Source organism: Glycine max, chromosome 2, assembly GCF_000004515.6.
Source record: "Glycine max cultivar Williams 82 chromosome 2, Glycine_max_v4.0, whole genome shotgun sequence".
NCBI lineage: Eukaryota > Viridiplantae > Streptophyta > Magnoliopsida > Fabales > Fabaceae > Glycine > Glycine max.
Window position 1 is genome coordinate 46,516,146 of NC_016089.4, and position 16,660 is coordinate 46,532,805.

General features: G+C 31.7%; 3 protein-coding genes across 5 annotated transcripts; 2 read left to right on the plus strand and 1 right to left on the minus strand.

Moving 5' to 3' along the window:
- Positions 1-1,987: 1,987 nt before the first annotated feature.
- On the minus strand, positions 1,988-5,396 carry LOC100794031 (amino acid transporter AVT6C). Of its 2 annotated transcripts, none has more exons than XM_003519363.5 (5): positions 4,982-5,396; positions 4,321-4,473; positions 3,988-4,188; positions 2,426-2,897; positions 1,988-2,320 (listed from the first exon to the last, which is right to left on the minus strand). In XM_003519363.5, exons 1-5 carry the CDS (start codon positions 5,355-5,357, stop codon positions 2,197-2,199), a joined length of 1,326 nt encoding a protein of 441 aa, XP_003519411.1. In that variant the 5' UTR covers positions 5,358-5,396; the 3' UTR covers positions 1,988-2,196. The 2 variants fall into 2 exon arrangements, with proteins under 2 accessions (XP_003519411.1, XP_040864961.1); XM_041009027.1 differs by having other exon boundaries at positions 4,321-4,470; positions 4,982-5,389.
- A 2,013-nt stretch (positions 5,397-7,409) lies between these two features.
- Positions 7,410-9,969, plus strand: SNAP02 (soluble NSF attachment protein SNAP02). Its single transcript, XM_003519364.5, has 9 exons — positions 7,410-7,698; positions 7,770-7,819; positions 7,928-8,000; positions 8,188-8,267; positions 8,424-8,575; positions 9,029-9,188; positions 9,274-9,321; positions 9,473-9,553; positions 9,727-9,969. Exons 1-9 carry the CDS (start codon positions 7,554-7,556, stop codon positions 9,805-9,807), a joined length of 870 nt encoding a protein of 289 aa, XP_003519412.1. The 5' UTR covers positions 7,410-7,553; the 3' UTR covers positions 9,808-9,969.
- Positions 9,970-13,533: 3,564 nt separating this feature from the next.
- Positions 13,534-16,344, plus strand: LOC100795088 (uncharacterized). Of its 2 annotated transcripts, none has more exons than XM_003519365.5 (2): positions 13,534-13,996; positions 14,304-16,344. In XM_003519365.5, exon 2 carries the CDS (start codon positions 14,344-14,346, stop codon positions 16,018-16,020), a length of 1,677 nt encoding a protein of 558 aa, XP_003519413.1. In that variant the 5' UTR covers positions 13,534-13,996; positions 14,304-14,343; the 3' UTR covers positions 16,021-16,344. The 2 variants fall into 2 exon arrangements, with proteins under 2 accessions (XP_003519413.1, XP_006575549.1); XM_006575486.4 differs by having other exon boundaries at positions 13,677-13,996; positions 14,325-16,344.
- Positions 16,345-16,660: the final 316 nt, after the last annotated feature.

A 16,660-nucleotide genomic window follows, 5' to 3' on the forward strand; every position in this document is an offset into this window, starting at 1 on the left:
AATAAGGTTTTATTCAAAATCATGTGGAAGCATATTTTAAAAATTACACGAGAGTGCATCTTTTTGCCTTCCAACAAAATCTTTTCTTCCACTTATATTTTTACCCTTATTTACTCATTTATTCAAACATGTCATTCTCTTTTCATAAAACATTATTTTAGAAAATAATTAATAATATATAGAAAGAAGAATACGATCGATATTGAAATTAAGATGGTTTGAGACTGATTTAAGTGCTAAGGATCTATAATCTTAAAAGCAGGCCCGTGTTTGAACCGAAATAACTACAGTTTCAAAATACAGGGTGTACGTGCACTACTCAATCTCACCTTTAAATTTTATATATTAAATCACTTTTTAAAAGATAAACTTATCATTTAATAAATTAAATCAAAGGTCCATATTAATGCAATTATTCTCACAACTGTAGAAGATCTTAATCCGTATGAATCTTTATAAAATCATCATATTGCTAATTCTTTGATTAGGCTTCCCTAAAACTTGAAAAGACTGGGCATTATATTTATAACATCATGGTTGCTTAAAAATATATATATATATATATATATATATATATATATATATATATAACATCATGGTTAATAACTGATCAATCCCTGAACCATTCAAGTTGGTCCATATAGCAATTAATTCCGCTTGTCCCTACAGCCAAAACAACCACCACGTACTATTGCCATCACTTGATTTTTTGTCTTTGATATGCCATGCATGTCCCCGTGCTCAAAAGAGGATGTGATTGTGGTATGAAACACAACACTTATATATAAATTAAGTAAAAATAATGCTAACAACACAATCTTTTTAATATATTACTTATTATTATTATTAGTTAAAAATTATTAAAAACTACAAAATAATAAGTTAGACTCATTAATGAGACTGATCACAATTTTTTGTGATGTCCAGTGAATTTTAATTTGGAATAAAAAGGGAGCTAAAAAATGTTAAAGATCAATGTATTGTAAGTATTCTTTTTTTAAAAAAACAAATATATAGAGAGAAGAGAAATAGGTAGCAATACCTTAGAACGATTGCAGCAGGGAAGATGAATAAGAAACAAACAATGGTTATGGATCCCAAGAACTGAAAAAAATACCATATGTTTGGGATTGCCACGGCCAACAAGTATGTGACACAAATCTTGGGGTGTCGTCTGATGATCTTCCGGCAAGTACTTCTGTTGGCAGTCCGGCGGCAGCAGCGGTGCAACAACCTGGCATGGGTTATGTTGGACACGGATGCAAGCTTCATTTTTGGGTGCCGTTGAATCATCAAATGTTGTAATTGGAGACCAGGCACGGATACTTCTTTTCCTAATGATAGAATTTTAGAATTTCTTACACTCCAAATACCCATGCCTGCATTTAAAAATTTATTTATTAGGACATGCATAATCTCCATTGCACACGTGTAATATTCACTGCTACTATAGAATTGAGATGCCTTCCACTTGTTGATTCGTATCTTAATACACTCAATTCAAATCTATACTTAATATTTTTTAATAAGGAATGTTCGTTAAGTCCATATTTTTTTTATTCGTATCTTGATATGAATTCACACAAAAGATGTATATTTTTTTTCTAACATGATTATTTCATACTTAAGGTAAGAATTTGAATCTAAACCATTTAATAAAGGACATAAGTCACGGTCAAATTGATGAATTTACTTATTTTTATTTTTAAAAACATGTGAATTTAAGTTTTTTTTATCAAATCAATCATTTTTTGACGGCTTTTACCACCGCAAAGTCAAATTTCATTTCAGTAAAGCTCCCTTGTTAGAAACCATGGATATCCACCACTTGAGATAACAAAGGTCATTCTTTAATGGAGCTCAACTACATCAAAGGAAGCTCAAGACAGGATGATATTCAATGGTGGCTACGACGAGGCACATGGCTGAATATTTGAATAGATAAAATTGAAACCCTGCCTAAACCTGATGTACTAACTCCAATAAAAGCTAACAAGGCAGACTCGTGTTTGAATCAAAGTAGGATCGTCTATAGTTTCAAAATACAAGATGTGCAATTCTCAATCTCACCTTTAAATGTTATTAAATTAATTTCTATAAGATAAATTAATCAAATTAAGGACCAAATTGATGCAGCTGTTCACTAGGCTTCCCTAAAACTTGAAAAGACTGGGTGTTATATAGCATCATGGTTAATCATTGAGCAGCCCCTGAACCATTCAAGTTGGTCCATATAGCAATTCCGCTTGTTCCTACAGCCAAAACAATCACCACTATTGCCATCACTTGATCTTTTGTCTTTGATATGCCATGCATGTCCCTGTGCTCAAAAGAGAAGGGGATTGTGGTATATATGAATTATTAATTTATATAAATTAAGCATAATTGTATATTATAAAAAGCAGGGAAATTGGTAGTAGTATACCTTAGAACAATTGCGGCAGGGAAGATGAATGAGGTGCAAACAATGGTTGTGGATCCCAAGAACTGAAAAAAAAACCATATATTTGGGATGGCCACAGCCACAAAGTATGTGAGGGCTAGCAAAGTCAAAGTGAGTGACACAAATCTTGGGGTATCTGATGCAAGGGGAGGCTTATTTTTGTTTGAGAAAATTAGTTCATCTATGTTGGCCCTCAAGGAATAGTTCATGATTGGGAACACAAGTGCAAGATGGAGTGCATAACTTAACCGAACAATGGTATTGAGTAATCGACCAGCACTTGTATGGGAGTTTTGGTCAAAGTTTACCAACACATCGGGCATGATGGAGTCCCCAAATAAAAGGTACCCAAAGAAACCAATAGCAAAGTAAATAGCCACGCAGATTATCAACGAAATCCGTGCAGCCAAACCCATGTGTGCAACTTTTCCTAGCTCTGCTCTAATTGGATGAACTGCACCAAATCATTTGTAATTAAGTTAGTCATAGTAAAATAGAATCTTTGGCAGTAAAAAAACACTTTCATTTGCTAAAATCTCATCTTGAACCATTAATAAAGAGAGGGTTGAATGATTTAATAAGATTACTAAATATTTTGCTGAACAATAAAAAGTATTAAAAAGATGAGTGTTAACATTTTTTATTATAAATTATTGGATAATTATTCTTGATACTCTTGTAATTTCACATTCTCTTAGCTTATCTTTATAAACTTTTTTTGTCACTAAATTCCACTAAAATTTGGGTTAAAGTGAAAAATATATAATCACAATTAAAATTGTAAATAATACTAAATCTATAACTAAATTAAGTTAACAAAATTTAGCATTTTTAACTTTAACCCAAACTTCAAGTAATTTAGTTATTAAAAACTTATAGAGAAAGAGAGAGAAGTTGAGAATTAATAAAAAAAATTGAATAAAATATAATTTATCCATCATTTTTAATTGGGTAAAATGATAATTATATATTGGGATTAATAAGTTAATTAAAATATGTTAAATAATCGTTTCTTTGTTTTTTATTAGTCCTTGAAGATTATAGTACATATAGATAAAAGAAAAATAATTAATCTCTTCATTTATATTAAAATTTATTTATAATTTCCTCATACGTTCATTATTTTTTCCATTTATTACTTTAACACTTTATACACCATTATTTTTTTTATAAGAGTATAATTAACAAAACAATAATTAATTAATGTTATCTTTGAGTATTTTTAATGAAAAAAATCATTTTGGATTCTTCAATTTTTTTTGTGGATTTCATGATGTGAAATAAGATGAAAGAATTTTTATCTTTTTTTTGGTTTAGTGTAAAACCCAAGTTGAGTTCTTAAATTTTACTTGCACTAAAAAAAAATAGAAAGAAAGACATTAAAAAACAATTTTTGAAAAAAATAAATTCTTAAAAGTTTTTCCCCTAAAATTTAGCCTCTAATATGAAAAACTCTTGACACAATGAGCTTAAAAACTCAACTAAAAAATCATGCTCTTAAAACTTTATAATAAAGCAAGAAGTTCTAAAATGTTAAAACTAACCATTGACATGGAATCCGAAACCCGTGACAAACACTGGGATAGTGGTGAAAAGGTCAAGGACGGTGGCTTGAGAGAAATCAGGCACTATTCTTAGTGTTTGAGTTTTTCCAGACAACAATGCACTAACCGCCATTGATGAACATATTACAACAAACACAAATGCTAGTAGGATTGCTATAGCAGAACTATACTTCAGTGAATCTGTACATATAAAACATTGAAAACAATATAAACTGTACTTAATTAGCCAATTGTTCTTAATTAAGATGAAGGGTTAATTTTAATTTGCCAAGAAAAATTGCTTGCGCATTTGGGTATAGTAGTAATACTGACCAACACGTCGTAACATAACAAGTGGAAGCATTATGAAGAGTGCAACAATAAGAAGAGCAAAAGCACGAGAGGTCCACCAGTTGATGCCAAACCATTCTTGTAGAATACCCAAGTGTGTGATTCCGTTCGACTCGTTTCCAGAGAGCACGTCTCCTTCCAAAACAAAGCCAATGAGCCCACTCAATTTTATATATATCATAGACAAGGAATAGTTAGAAACTATGTAGATACAGGACTTAGATTCGGTCCTCATCGTTGTTATCATGCACAAAAATGAGACTTACACATATTAATTGTTACTTCTAATCAATTTAGTTGATAAATGCAAATACATTTTCCCAAAAAAAATGAGAATATATTTAAAAGTTGATCATATAGAAAGTGTGTGATTACCAAAATAAATAAAAAAAAGTGTGATTAATATTTCTTATATTTTTTTCTCCAACATTACTAAAAAAATTAAATGTTTATTAATCCTAGTAAAAAAGTGTGATTAACATTTTTTTATTTCTCATCCTATAATATCATTTCACTTTTTGAAAGTCCAAAAATGAATCCTACCAAATAAGTAAAAAATTGAGTTGTTGCAAGTAAACTTAACTTAGCTTCTTACTCCTGATGAACATGAGATAAAACAGTAGAAAGAAGGAATTGAAGGTACCAAGGATAATGAAATAGATGATGAGGACCCCCAAATTGGATATGATGACGCAAATCTTAACGGCGAGGGATCCTATGGAGGCAAAGGACTCTGCCATCATGCCAGCGTAAGTAGAGGATTTACCGGAACTTGTGTACCTTAGCATAAACTCCACAGTCACATCTGTTATCAGTGCCACCAACACGATCACCACCAACCCCGGAACTATGCCTAAAACCTTCATGGTCGCCGGAATGGACATGATTCCGGCACCGATCATGGTGGTTGTTATGTTGAACACCGCTCCGGAGATTGATCCATTTTGCGGATTCGGATCTTCCGGTGGAAGCAGCCGGGCAATGATGTTGGAGCTGGACACAGATTCTTCAAGCTTCATTTTGGATGGAGACACATATACACCACCCACGTGGTTTTTTATCCTTTCTCAACTGCTAGTACCAGTACTTGTTTTTTGGTTTTTTGTTTTTTTATCAACCATTTCTTCTGAAAATAACTAATTCTTTTTTAAAATATAAGAGTAAGAATATGGGTTAATTTCATTTATATTTTTTAAGTGAATTTTATTTTTTAGATTATCTTTTATGTTGATTAATGGAAAGTTTAATGTTGTAAGAATATTTTTTTCTATTTTGAAAATTATTTAGTTATTAATTACCTCAAGAATGATCAAATATTGAAAATAAATAAAAAGGTAATTTAAAATGACTACTTAAATAAGATGAAATTAGTTAAGATTTAAGATTTATTAAAATGATTTTTCCATAAATATTTCTCCACGGTTTTCATAAATATTTGTAAGAAAATAAAATAAGTTTATCTGAAAATTAAAATTAATTTATGTATAAACTAAATTATAAAAAGTCTTTTTATAAACTTTTTTTTTTACTTGTGACTGGAGTGTTCACTCGGTGTGTATAAGACGGGCTATAATTACATGATAATATAAGAATTTAGAAGTTCTAATTTATTTGGTTAAATAAAATGTTATTGTTGTAACTTATAAACCTCAATTAATATTGTATTTATTATTTAACTCTTACGGATAAACCCCCTTCTGATCTGCACGGAAAAATATATTTTTCTTTATTCAGGAATTCTTATAAAATCAAATAAATAATTTGAAGTAGTTAATAATTTCGTTTAGCCTTATTTTTTCTACTAGGAAGCACAAACACTTTTTTCCCTAAAATTATTTGGAATTTTATACTCGCCAAATGTCCATGTATAATTCTCTGTGTCTCAAGGAAAACATTGCAATTTGAAATCGTCTATGAGGTGTAATTGTCATCTTCCCCATCTGGAGCCTTTGAGAATGCCTTGTCTGTATCCTGGGAATTGGATTGACTTGCTGATTCATATCTTAATCCACTCACTCAATTCAAATTTCTCACATATGCCCTTCAAAAATTAAAATTAATGAGAATACGTTTGTAATGAATGCAATGGATAATGGTTATGAACCGTAAGGAGGTAGGCTAGTTAAGGTGTTTACCGGTAGATTTGACTCAATTTATTATTCAGTTTAATCAAAATTTTATAAGTTAAGTGGGTTGGGTATATGTAATTTTTTTCCATATTCAATTCAATCTAATTTGATCATAAATAATTGAAGTCGAGGTGGATTAATCGTTTGTAAATATTTAAAAATATTTTTTATTTTATAAAAATTAAAATTTTTAAGAATAGTAATTTTTTTTCTTAAAGCTTAGTAAGTATATAATAATTAAATCCTTTTAAAAGAGACTACATTGTAATAATATTTTACTAATATAATTAATGATTTACATGCTAATACACCGGGACGGAAAAAGGGACTGGACCAGCCTACTAGCTTGCTACCAATTTGGTGGGATGAGGTGGATAAGTTTTCTATATTTGACACAATTTTAAATTATTAACAATAGTTAATTATAAGAGTTTATTTTTTATATAATTAATTATTATTATTAATGTAATTTTTTAATATTTTCAATCAATTAAAAAATGATTTAAATATGGTTTTCAATATAATAATTAATATAAAAGTTAAAAATCTAATCATAAATGATAAGTTACTATTAATAACGATAAAACAGAATTATTTTACTATGAGAATATTTTATTCAATTATTCTCTTCGAAAAATATTTTATTCAATTGTTAACATGACCTTAATTTCAGGATTCGAATTTCTTAAGATATCAAATATGAGTATTGTGAGCGAAAAAAAAATTAATTGTAAAAAAATCTCAACTAAAGATGGTTAATTAAATTCATGAAAATTAAAAAATACTTCATAGTTAGTACATATAATATAGTAATAAAAAAATAATTTCAATGTTTGAATGAATTCATCAGTAAATATTATAATTACAAAGACAATTTAATGTAATTAATTTTATTGATAATTTAATTTAGCACAATGCATTTTTTTAGAGCCTTTTGGTTGTGCACATAGATTTTCATTTTCGTTCCAATTTGGTGATGAATAGTTTCTATCTGTGTCTCAAGTATAAAAGAACAATTAACATAGATAGATTGCATGAAAGAGAGAGCATTAAATTGAATTGATCGATTATTTCATTCATTCCAATATGGGCGATCATTTGGCCAGGGCCGAGGATTTTGAGAACAAGGCAGAGAAGAAACTCAGCAGTTGGGGCTTGTTTGGCTCCAAATTCGAGGACGCTGCTGATCTCTTCGACAAATCCGCCAATTCCTATAAGCTCGCTAAATCATGTAACCTTAAGTTTTACGTCTTTTATTTAATCGTTGGTTAAGGTTGTCACACAAATTTGTTCACATTTTAGGGGACAAAGCAGGATCCACCTACATCAAATTAGCGAGTTGTCATTTGAAGGTAACTAACTAACTAACCATCAAACTTCTGGATTTTTATTTTATTTGTTCATTTTGCGTTCTTTCATTTGATTATCTCTACGCGCTGTGATGAATCGTTTTGTTGTAGTTGGAAAGCAAGCATGAAGCTGCACAAGCTTATGTTGACGCTGCGCGTTGCTATAAAAAAACTAATATAAATGGTATGTGTGTGGTTATTTTACATACATTAGGATTAGGATTTTTGAACAATTGAACATATTTTTCTGTGTGTATATGCTTGTTGTCAAAATCATATATGCCTTTGCACGTGATCAAATTGTATAATGCATGCCATCACTTAATCGAAGTTCGATGTTAAGGTTCTTTTTCTCTCTCTTTTCAATGCAGAGTCTGTATCTTGCTTAGACAATGCTGTAAATATTTTCTGTGAGATTGGAAGACTCTCTATGGCTGCTAGATATTTGAAGGTATATAGCTTATAATTTCTTTATTTTAGTGTGGCTAATGTATATTTGGTTATAAATGGTGTCCTTTTTCCTCTTGGCTATACTTTTTGAGGCATTCTTGCTGGAATTCTCGTGAATGTATCATGATTGGATTGAATTTTTCTTTTGTATGCACAGGAAATTGCTGAGTTGTACGAGTCTGAACAGAATATCTCGCAGGCCGTTGCTTACTATGAAAAATCAGCGGATTTTTTTGAAAATGAAGAAGTGAACACTTCAGCAAACCAGTGCAAGCAAAAAGTTGCTCAATTCTCTGCCCAGCTTGAACAGTAAGACTCTCTATTTTTCTGCTTGTTTTGATCTTGTTTCTTGATGTGAACTGTGAAGGCCTTGATAATAATGCATGAACATCTGCTCAAGTTTTCTTCTATTGTTTTGATCTTGTTACTACCTTTTTTGTTTATCAAAACGTTTTTTTTGGTTTAGTACGCTGACCTTCCTGTGTCACCCACTATTATGGTTTGGTATCTTTTCTCCCCCCTAACATCTGCGCAAGTTTAAGAATTTGCTATTGATGTGTATGCATGGTTTTAACAAATATTAGTCCATTCATTGCTGCATTTAATCTTATTCATATATTGATGTGTACGGTGGTTTCAATTTGAGCAGAAACTCTAGAATAATGTAAAGAAAACATTTTTTTATGAAAGAAACTTTATAATAGCCTTCTCTATATGTTAAATTGAAAATTAACTGTTTCAATTTTTTTTATAATTCTCCAGATATCAGAGATCAATTGAGATTTATGAAGATATTGCTCGCCAGTCTCTCAGCAATACTTTGCTGAAGTATGGAGTTAAAGGGCATCTTCTTAATGCTGGCATTTGCGAACTTTGTAAAGGGGATGTTATTGCTATTACCAATGCATTGGAGCGATATCAGGTCCAATATTTTTCAAGAATTTACATCTTGAGACCGGTAAAATCACTAGTTACTAAATTCTTTGGATATGTATTTGTTTATGCAGGACTTGGATCCAACATTTTCTGGAACACGTGAATATAGACTTCTGGCAGTATGTTTCTAGTTTTGGACATTTCAATAACTGTCTCCTCTGTTATAATGTTCTTATTAATGTTTGGTTTTATGATAAATTTTATTCTTGCATGTACTGATTCATTGCTCATTTATTTCTGAAGTACTGATGATTTTAAAAAAATGGGCAGGATATTGCTGCTGCAATTGATGAGGAAGATGTTGGAAAGTTTACTGAAGTTATCAAGGAATTTGATAGTTTGACTCCTTTGGTAAGCTTCAAATTGTTGTAAAATGAAACAGTTTTTAGTTGACGCAATGGAGTAAGACTTTATTGTTCTTGATATATAACAAGACTTTTTTCAATTTTATTTTTTTGCATACCATAAATAGCTTTGGTCGCGGTAATTAATCAACATTTCATGTTTGTATGAATGTTGTGTAGGATTCTTGGAAGACAACACTTCTTTTGAGGGTGAAAGATAAACTCAAAGCCAAAGAAATCGAGGAGGATGATCTTACTTGAATTGCACCATGGTCTTCTTTCGGTTGGATTTCATGTTTGATGATTTGTCTTCTTGTATTATACTTGTTTATCCAATTGTTCATCTTACTGCTAATATAACTGAAGTGATTGACATAAATTCTTGAAATGAATGTTGAGGTAGTTAGAGTATGATCGGATCCACACTTTTATTGGATTTGCATATCTCCATGAGTTGTCATAAAGAGATTTTTTTAATCAACTTATTTGGAAGTTTAAAACTCTCTAGTATTGATTGATTATAGAATGTCTCACAGTACTGTTTTGGTCATTTTATTTAGATACTTTCTGAATCATGACAAGTGAAATAGCTGTTGGATAATACTACCTCATCAAAACCAAGGAACATGGTTAAATTAGTTATTTTTAATTATTACTAACATAAATTCAAATTTTATTCCACAAATGTTCTTGAGATTAATTGGTTGGTGATTAGATATAATGACACTATTCATCATTTAAGAAATATTTTTCAAGGAACTAGAATAAATTAGTATTCTTAGTAACTCATTAAATGCATCATCTACTTTCATGGGAAATGAGTGATATTTTATGAGTTTAGATCTACTGGTTTTCTTAATATAATCAATGCGGTTTATGTTCTCTTTTCTTAAGATATCTTGGAGTTGACTTAGAGGGAGTTTGGTTATTCAGTGGCTCTTGGTTTATAATTCATTTAGCCTTCTAGGAGACACAACGCAAGTTAATAAGGGTGTGCTGGAAAAATAAAGGGGTTTTCGAGGTAGATACAAATGGGTGAGTGGGTATGGGAGACAAGTCGTAGATATGATGATACATGGGGTGCAAGGAATGTAGTGGAATGAAATGAGTGTATTGGTTTTTTTTTATGGGAAAATGAATGTATTGGTTGTATATGCACCATAGTTTTTTTATATCAATGCGTGGGGTATATAAAGACGCAGAATGCAAGAAAGGTGTGATACAGAGAAGTGAGGAAAAGGTTGGTGCTTTCTAGGAAAAGGTTGAAGTCGCATGAACGAGGAACTGTAAAATGTTGGATTCAAGCATAATACAAGGGCTAGTCGTGGAGTTTTTTTTTATCATGCAGAAAAACTAAAACAACAGACGGAACTAAGGCCTAACATGGAGAGTGTTACAGATTAAGAGAAAGAGGGCACTGCTCCATGATATTTAACTTAACAAGATCAGACGAGCCTAATTTAGCTAGCAGATCTGCACAGCCTAATTTGAATCCGGATTTCAGATCATGATAGATTGCCATGTATAAGAGTCCCCCGGTTCCGGTTCCAAGCATATCAAGAACAAAGGAGTCAACCTTAGAACTCCCTTACAAACAAAAGTTGACTTGGTGGTAAAAAGAAGAAAAAAAAGAAATAGATCCTGATTCTTTCTGTTAGTAAAAATAATAATAATTAATAACTAATATTTATTGATTAAAAAAAATAGGATTAACAGAATTGTAAAGCAATAGAAAATGTATTTTGCATTTTTTTTTGTGATTATCATGTTATTGATATAAAATATCTATCAGATTTATTGATGATTTATTTTCATCGAGGAGCCTAATTAGTTTTATTGAGATTTTTTTTTAATCATATTTTTTTCTTTCATAAGATCCAAGCCTGAGACCTAACTTTAGGAGATTAAGTCTAACATATTACTCGGATATCATTTTTAAGAATTAATCAATAGGAAAATTTATGTACAAAATCATACATACTTTTATGTAATGAAGATTAAAATTAATAATTGATACTAATTACTAATATAAAGTTCCAAATTTAATTGTAAAATAATACTTAAAAATCATGCCTAAAAATTATCCTTAATCATTGGGACAGCTCATTGGGCTTGCGACCACGTTATTCAGTTTGGTTTTGGTTTTTCTTTCGCTCAACTACTAGGAGAGGAACGATTCTTCGGCTATGCCTTCCATACCGTGTGAAGGAACAAATTTAGTGGGGGTTTCATTCCACATTTTGTAATTCAAGTAATTCTAAAATTTCCTACTTCTAATTAATTCACTCATTGAAACGGAAACACCTTGAGTGTCATTTTTATTAGTGGTTTGACTAGGGAGGAGAATATTAGGCCAACCTAAAGCTCAACGCAAAATGAAGCAAACAGAAGTCTTTTTGTTAATAATGTTTACTTAATCATGGATGACATCTACATATTTTAGGTCCAACTGAGCATAAATCTTAGTTCGAATTCGCTTACCAAGATGGACAAAAATAAAAAAGAAAAGAATTTGTTCAAAAAGAATTGGACAAAAACCATTTTTATTTTCTTGAACAGATGTCAAGTGGATTCATGAGCTAATTCACCTTATTTGAATGAAAAATAAAATACAGTATAATAGACAGCCAACAAACAGCTGTAGTAGAGAATAGAGATTGCAATACAAGTATACAACCTACATCCATTCGTGCAATGGTTAACAAATGGTGTTTGTGTGATTTTCAACATGTTAGCTGCAGCTTAGTTGTTATTAATCTGGCATTTGTTATGTGTTACTTAGCTCTTATGTGCTCATCTCTCCTTTACAAATATTATTTTTTACCCTAGGAATTGAAAACGTACAGTATTAAAAAGTTAACACTAATTAACTCATATTAGTCATATAATAATTTGCTCAATGATCAATTAAATTAAACACACTTAATTCTACTTCACAAATATAATTGTGCGTCATATGCATTTAATATATCATCCAACAAATACCAATGGCATTCTATATGGTTGCTTGGCACATCAAGTTGCTTCTCTTATCAATCTCCTCCGAATTGAAATAACAGTCATACTTAAACTATAGCTAGATATTTTATAATAATAGTTATTTATTTAACAATGATATTATGAAGCAGGTAATCAGATAAAGACACCAAAATAAACAAGATCGCATAGCTCTTCAAAGTGATGTCATCTTAATCAATATTTATTTGATTTTTAATTTTTAATAGGCCACCTATATAGAACCGGTGAGTCGTTGCATCATGCAAGGTCTGTTATGTAATATGCACCTCATGGAATCAGCTCAGCCGACATAAAAGAAGATATTGACCCTGTAAAGAAAACAACAAAATTTATACTTTAGACATATATATATAATGAATTATAAACAAAACAAAACTTAAATACAATTTTATAGAGACTGTTCTTTAATTAAATTAAAATTTCACTTCAATAACTTGGGTAATAAATATTTTATTAAAAATAATATAAATTATTAAAAAAAACTCTAATAATTATTTGAAAACCACACTCAACATTTTTCTTATACATTCTGGTATATTTATTCCAATCTCATCGCTTGGTTGATATTAATGAATTCCAACACTTATAACATTTATAGAAAATTACAAATTATCTAAATTTTATCCTTATAAAGAAAGATTGAAAAAAAACGAGTGAGGCAAAACGAAGGAGAAATGAAGAGGATATTGCATATTTGCATGTTAGTGGCCAGTGGGACCCGTCTCTCCCTTCTACAATGACAACTTTCTAGATAACTTTATTTTAATTTTGTTTTCTTCAAGCTGTGTTTGAACTTTGAAACAAGGACTAAATTAACAGAGAAAGATATAATAGGAATAATATAGATAAAAATAAAATAAAAAATTACTGTGTAAACGAATAGAAAATTATTGTTCATAAAAAAATGAAAAGAAAATCATTTAATTTTTAAACGCTTAAGAATAATTCAGCCACCTCCCCTCTCATTTCACGCATGTTGGGTGATTTTGTTTTTGTTTTTGTTTTATTTAAACTCTGCGTCCTAGCACCAAAATTTATTTTCCTCTGTATATTCACTCATCTAAATAATAATTAATAAAAACCAAAATACTATATCCTTATTTATTATCCTCTTTTTGACACAACCACACAGTATAACTGTTGTCATGGTTGTCGGAAGAAGAAAAATATATATTTTCCAATTTCCACCCCTCAAATGAATTTTTCAACTTGTCCTTCCCTTTTACTTTTCTAGGAAGTCGCATTAAGCAATTTGTTTGACCATGTTCTGAGGAACCGTTCCTTCATTGCCACATCTAACTGTTCTACTTTGTTTCACGTTGTACAGATTGAACTTTCCAGAGTTTAGATTCGTTAGTTGTTTTGTGAGTTTTGCAGAGAATATAACTCTTCCTTCGATTCAACGCTTTCTTCCTCTTTTGTCACCTTACAGGTACCTTTCTACATGAACTTAACTCCTCGCACCTTCAAAGTTTCATGTTTTTGTTCTTTTTTTTTTACTCTTTTCCTTGAGATGAATTAGTTGGTATTATCAGAACTATATTTTTTTTTCTAGTTTGTGAATTTTAATTAATTAAAGTGTATAATGATCTCTTTACTGGGTCATCATCGCATATATAAATCTGACTTTTTTTTCTTTGTTCTTATGGATTCACATGAAATTTGGTGTGGATTTGAGAATCTAGCACAATTGTTCTGTTCTTATCCTCGCTGATTTTGTTTTTATCATTGACTATAAGGTTCTGATTTTGATTGAGAAGGCTCAGGCTTCATATCAGAATGGTTTCCGTTGATAATGGTAAAGATGAAATTGAAGAATCTAATGGAAGTAAAGTAAATGAGTTTGCTTCCATAGATATTTCAACTTCTCGAAGAACAATGGTGGGCAATGAAAATCCTCAAAGAAAGTTCCAGGGCACCTTGAGTTCTATTCCCAATAGGATCAACTTCTTCAAATTTGGTTCTGCATCTGCCAAATTCAGGAGGCTTGCTACTGAGAAGGACCAGATTTCGCAAGGCGTGCCTTCCCCGGGTTCTATTGGGTTAAGAGAGCGCTTCAGTGGCATGTTTGCTAAGAAACTTGACTGGGTTTCACTCAAGAAGATGTGTTTAGAATGGTTTAGGGACCCAATGAACATAGCCCTTTTTGTGTGGATCTTGTGTGTTGCTATTTCAGGTGCAATTCTGTTCCTTGTCATGACTGGCATGTTGAATGCTGTGCTGCCAAGGAAGTCACAGAGAAACGCGTGGTTTGAAGTGAACAATCAAATACTCAATGCACTGTTTACCCTCATGTGTTTGTACCAGCATCCAAAGAGGATCTACCACCTTGTCCTTCTGTGCAGGTGGAGTCCACAAGATATCTCAAGGCTTAGAAAGGTGTATTGCAAGAATGGGACTTATAAGCCCCATGAGTGGGCACACATGATGGTAATGGTCATTCTCCTTAATGTGAACTGTTTTGCTCAATATGCACTTTGTGGTCTAAACTTGGGGTATAAAAGATCTGACCGTCCGGCCATTGGAGTTGGAATATGCATATCTTTTGCTATTGGTGCGCCTGCAGTTGCTGGTCTGTATTCCATTCTTAGCCCTCTAGGTAAAGATTATCATTCTGAGATGGATGAAGAAGCACAGATTCAAGAATCTGTTGCTCAGAAGCAAGAGCCACTGAGAGTGAAATCATTTCAGAAGAAATATTCATTTGCCTCCAAACAGCAGCGAAGGGTTATCGAAACTAGACCACAGTGGAGTGGAGGAATACTTGACATATGGAATGATATTTCTCAAGCATACCTATCACTTTTCTGTACTTTTTGTGTGTTTGGTTGGAACATGGAGAGACTTGGCTTTGGAAACATGTATGTTCACATTGCTACTTTTATGCTATTTTGTATGGCTCCCTTTTGGATTTTTATCTTGGCTGCTGTGAATATTGAGGATGAAACTGTTAGGCAGGCTCTAGTAGCAACCGGGATCATTCTGTGTCTTTTTGGTTTACTGTATGGTGGTTTTTGGAGGATCCAAATGAGAAAAAGGTTCAATTTGCCTACTTATAACTTCTGTTTTGGCAAGCCTTCAGCTTCTGATTGCACACTTTGGCTATGCTGTTGCTGGTGCTCTCTTGCTCAAGAAGTGCGAACGGGGAATAGCTATGATATTATAGAAGATAAATTATGCAGGAAAGAAGTTTATTCTAGTGACCAACAGCTAATGTCACCTTTGCCTCGTGAAGATGTGGCATCAAGCAAATCTGGCACAAGTTCTCCTTTGGGTAACAACTCTTCCCCTTCTATGATCAAGCCATCTAGTCCTCTAAATTCAAGCGGTTTTGTTAAGGGGTATTATAGTCCAGAGAGGTCACTATCTACTGTAAAAGAAGAGGTTCCTGAAAGAAGTAAAGATGGAACAATGAACCCACCAACTCCTCCATCAATACAAAGAGAATCTCCTTAGTCCATAAAGGTAAAAAAAAGACAGGGATGTCTTCTGCTCCCTAATAAACATGGCATTGTATGGGATGATGGTCCATCAAATTTTGTGCTCAGTGTATCCTAAGCCATGGTTCTGTTCTCTCAGCTCTCTTTTAATAATGTATGTCAACCTTGAATTTTATCTTAGGAAGTACATTTTAGATGTCGATTGAGCCACATTTGTGTACTTGATTGGGTAGATGTCTGTGTGAAGCCAAAGTCCTTTCTTTCTTTTTTGTGGTTTTCTTTACAATTTTCCTCCAATGTGAATTGATTTAAATGACAGAGGGCATGGTTGTAGAGAGCATTGTACATTCTTAAATCTTAACGTGTGTTCCTTCTTGTGAGAGTAAAATAAATGATTGTGTACACACAACCAGGTTTGTTTTCCAACTTGTATTTTGGAAAACGACTTATTCACAGCTGTTTCCCTGCTGATCTCAAGGCATTGATGAAATGCTTATACAGCTTTCCTTGTTCAATCCAAGATACAAGGCGCACGTTTGTATTGGTGTGTTGCTGTTGTGTTCTCATTTTGTTATAGATTAAAAAAAATAAAGGTTAAATTGTTATTTTGTCTCCCTAGTTTTTCAAATTCACAATTTTGGTCCCTTTGATTTTTA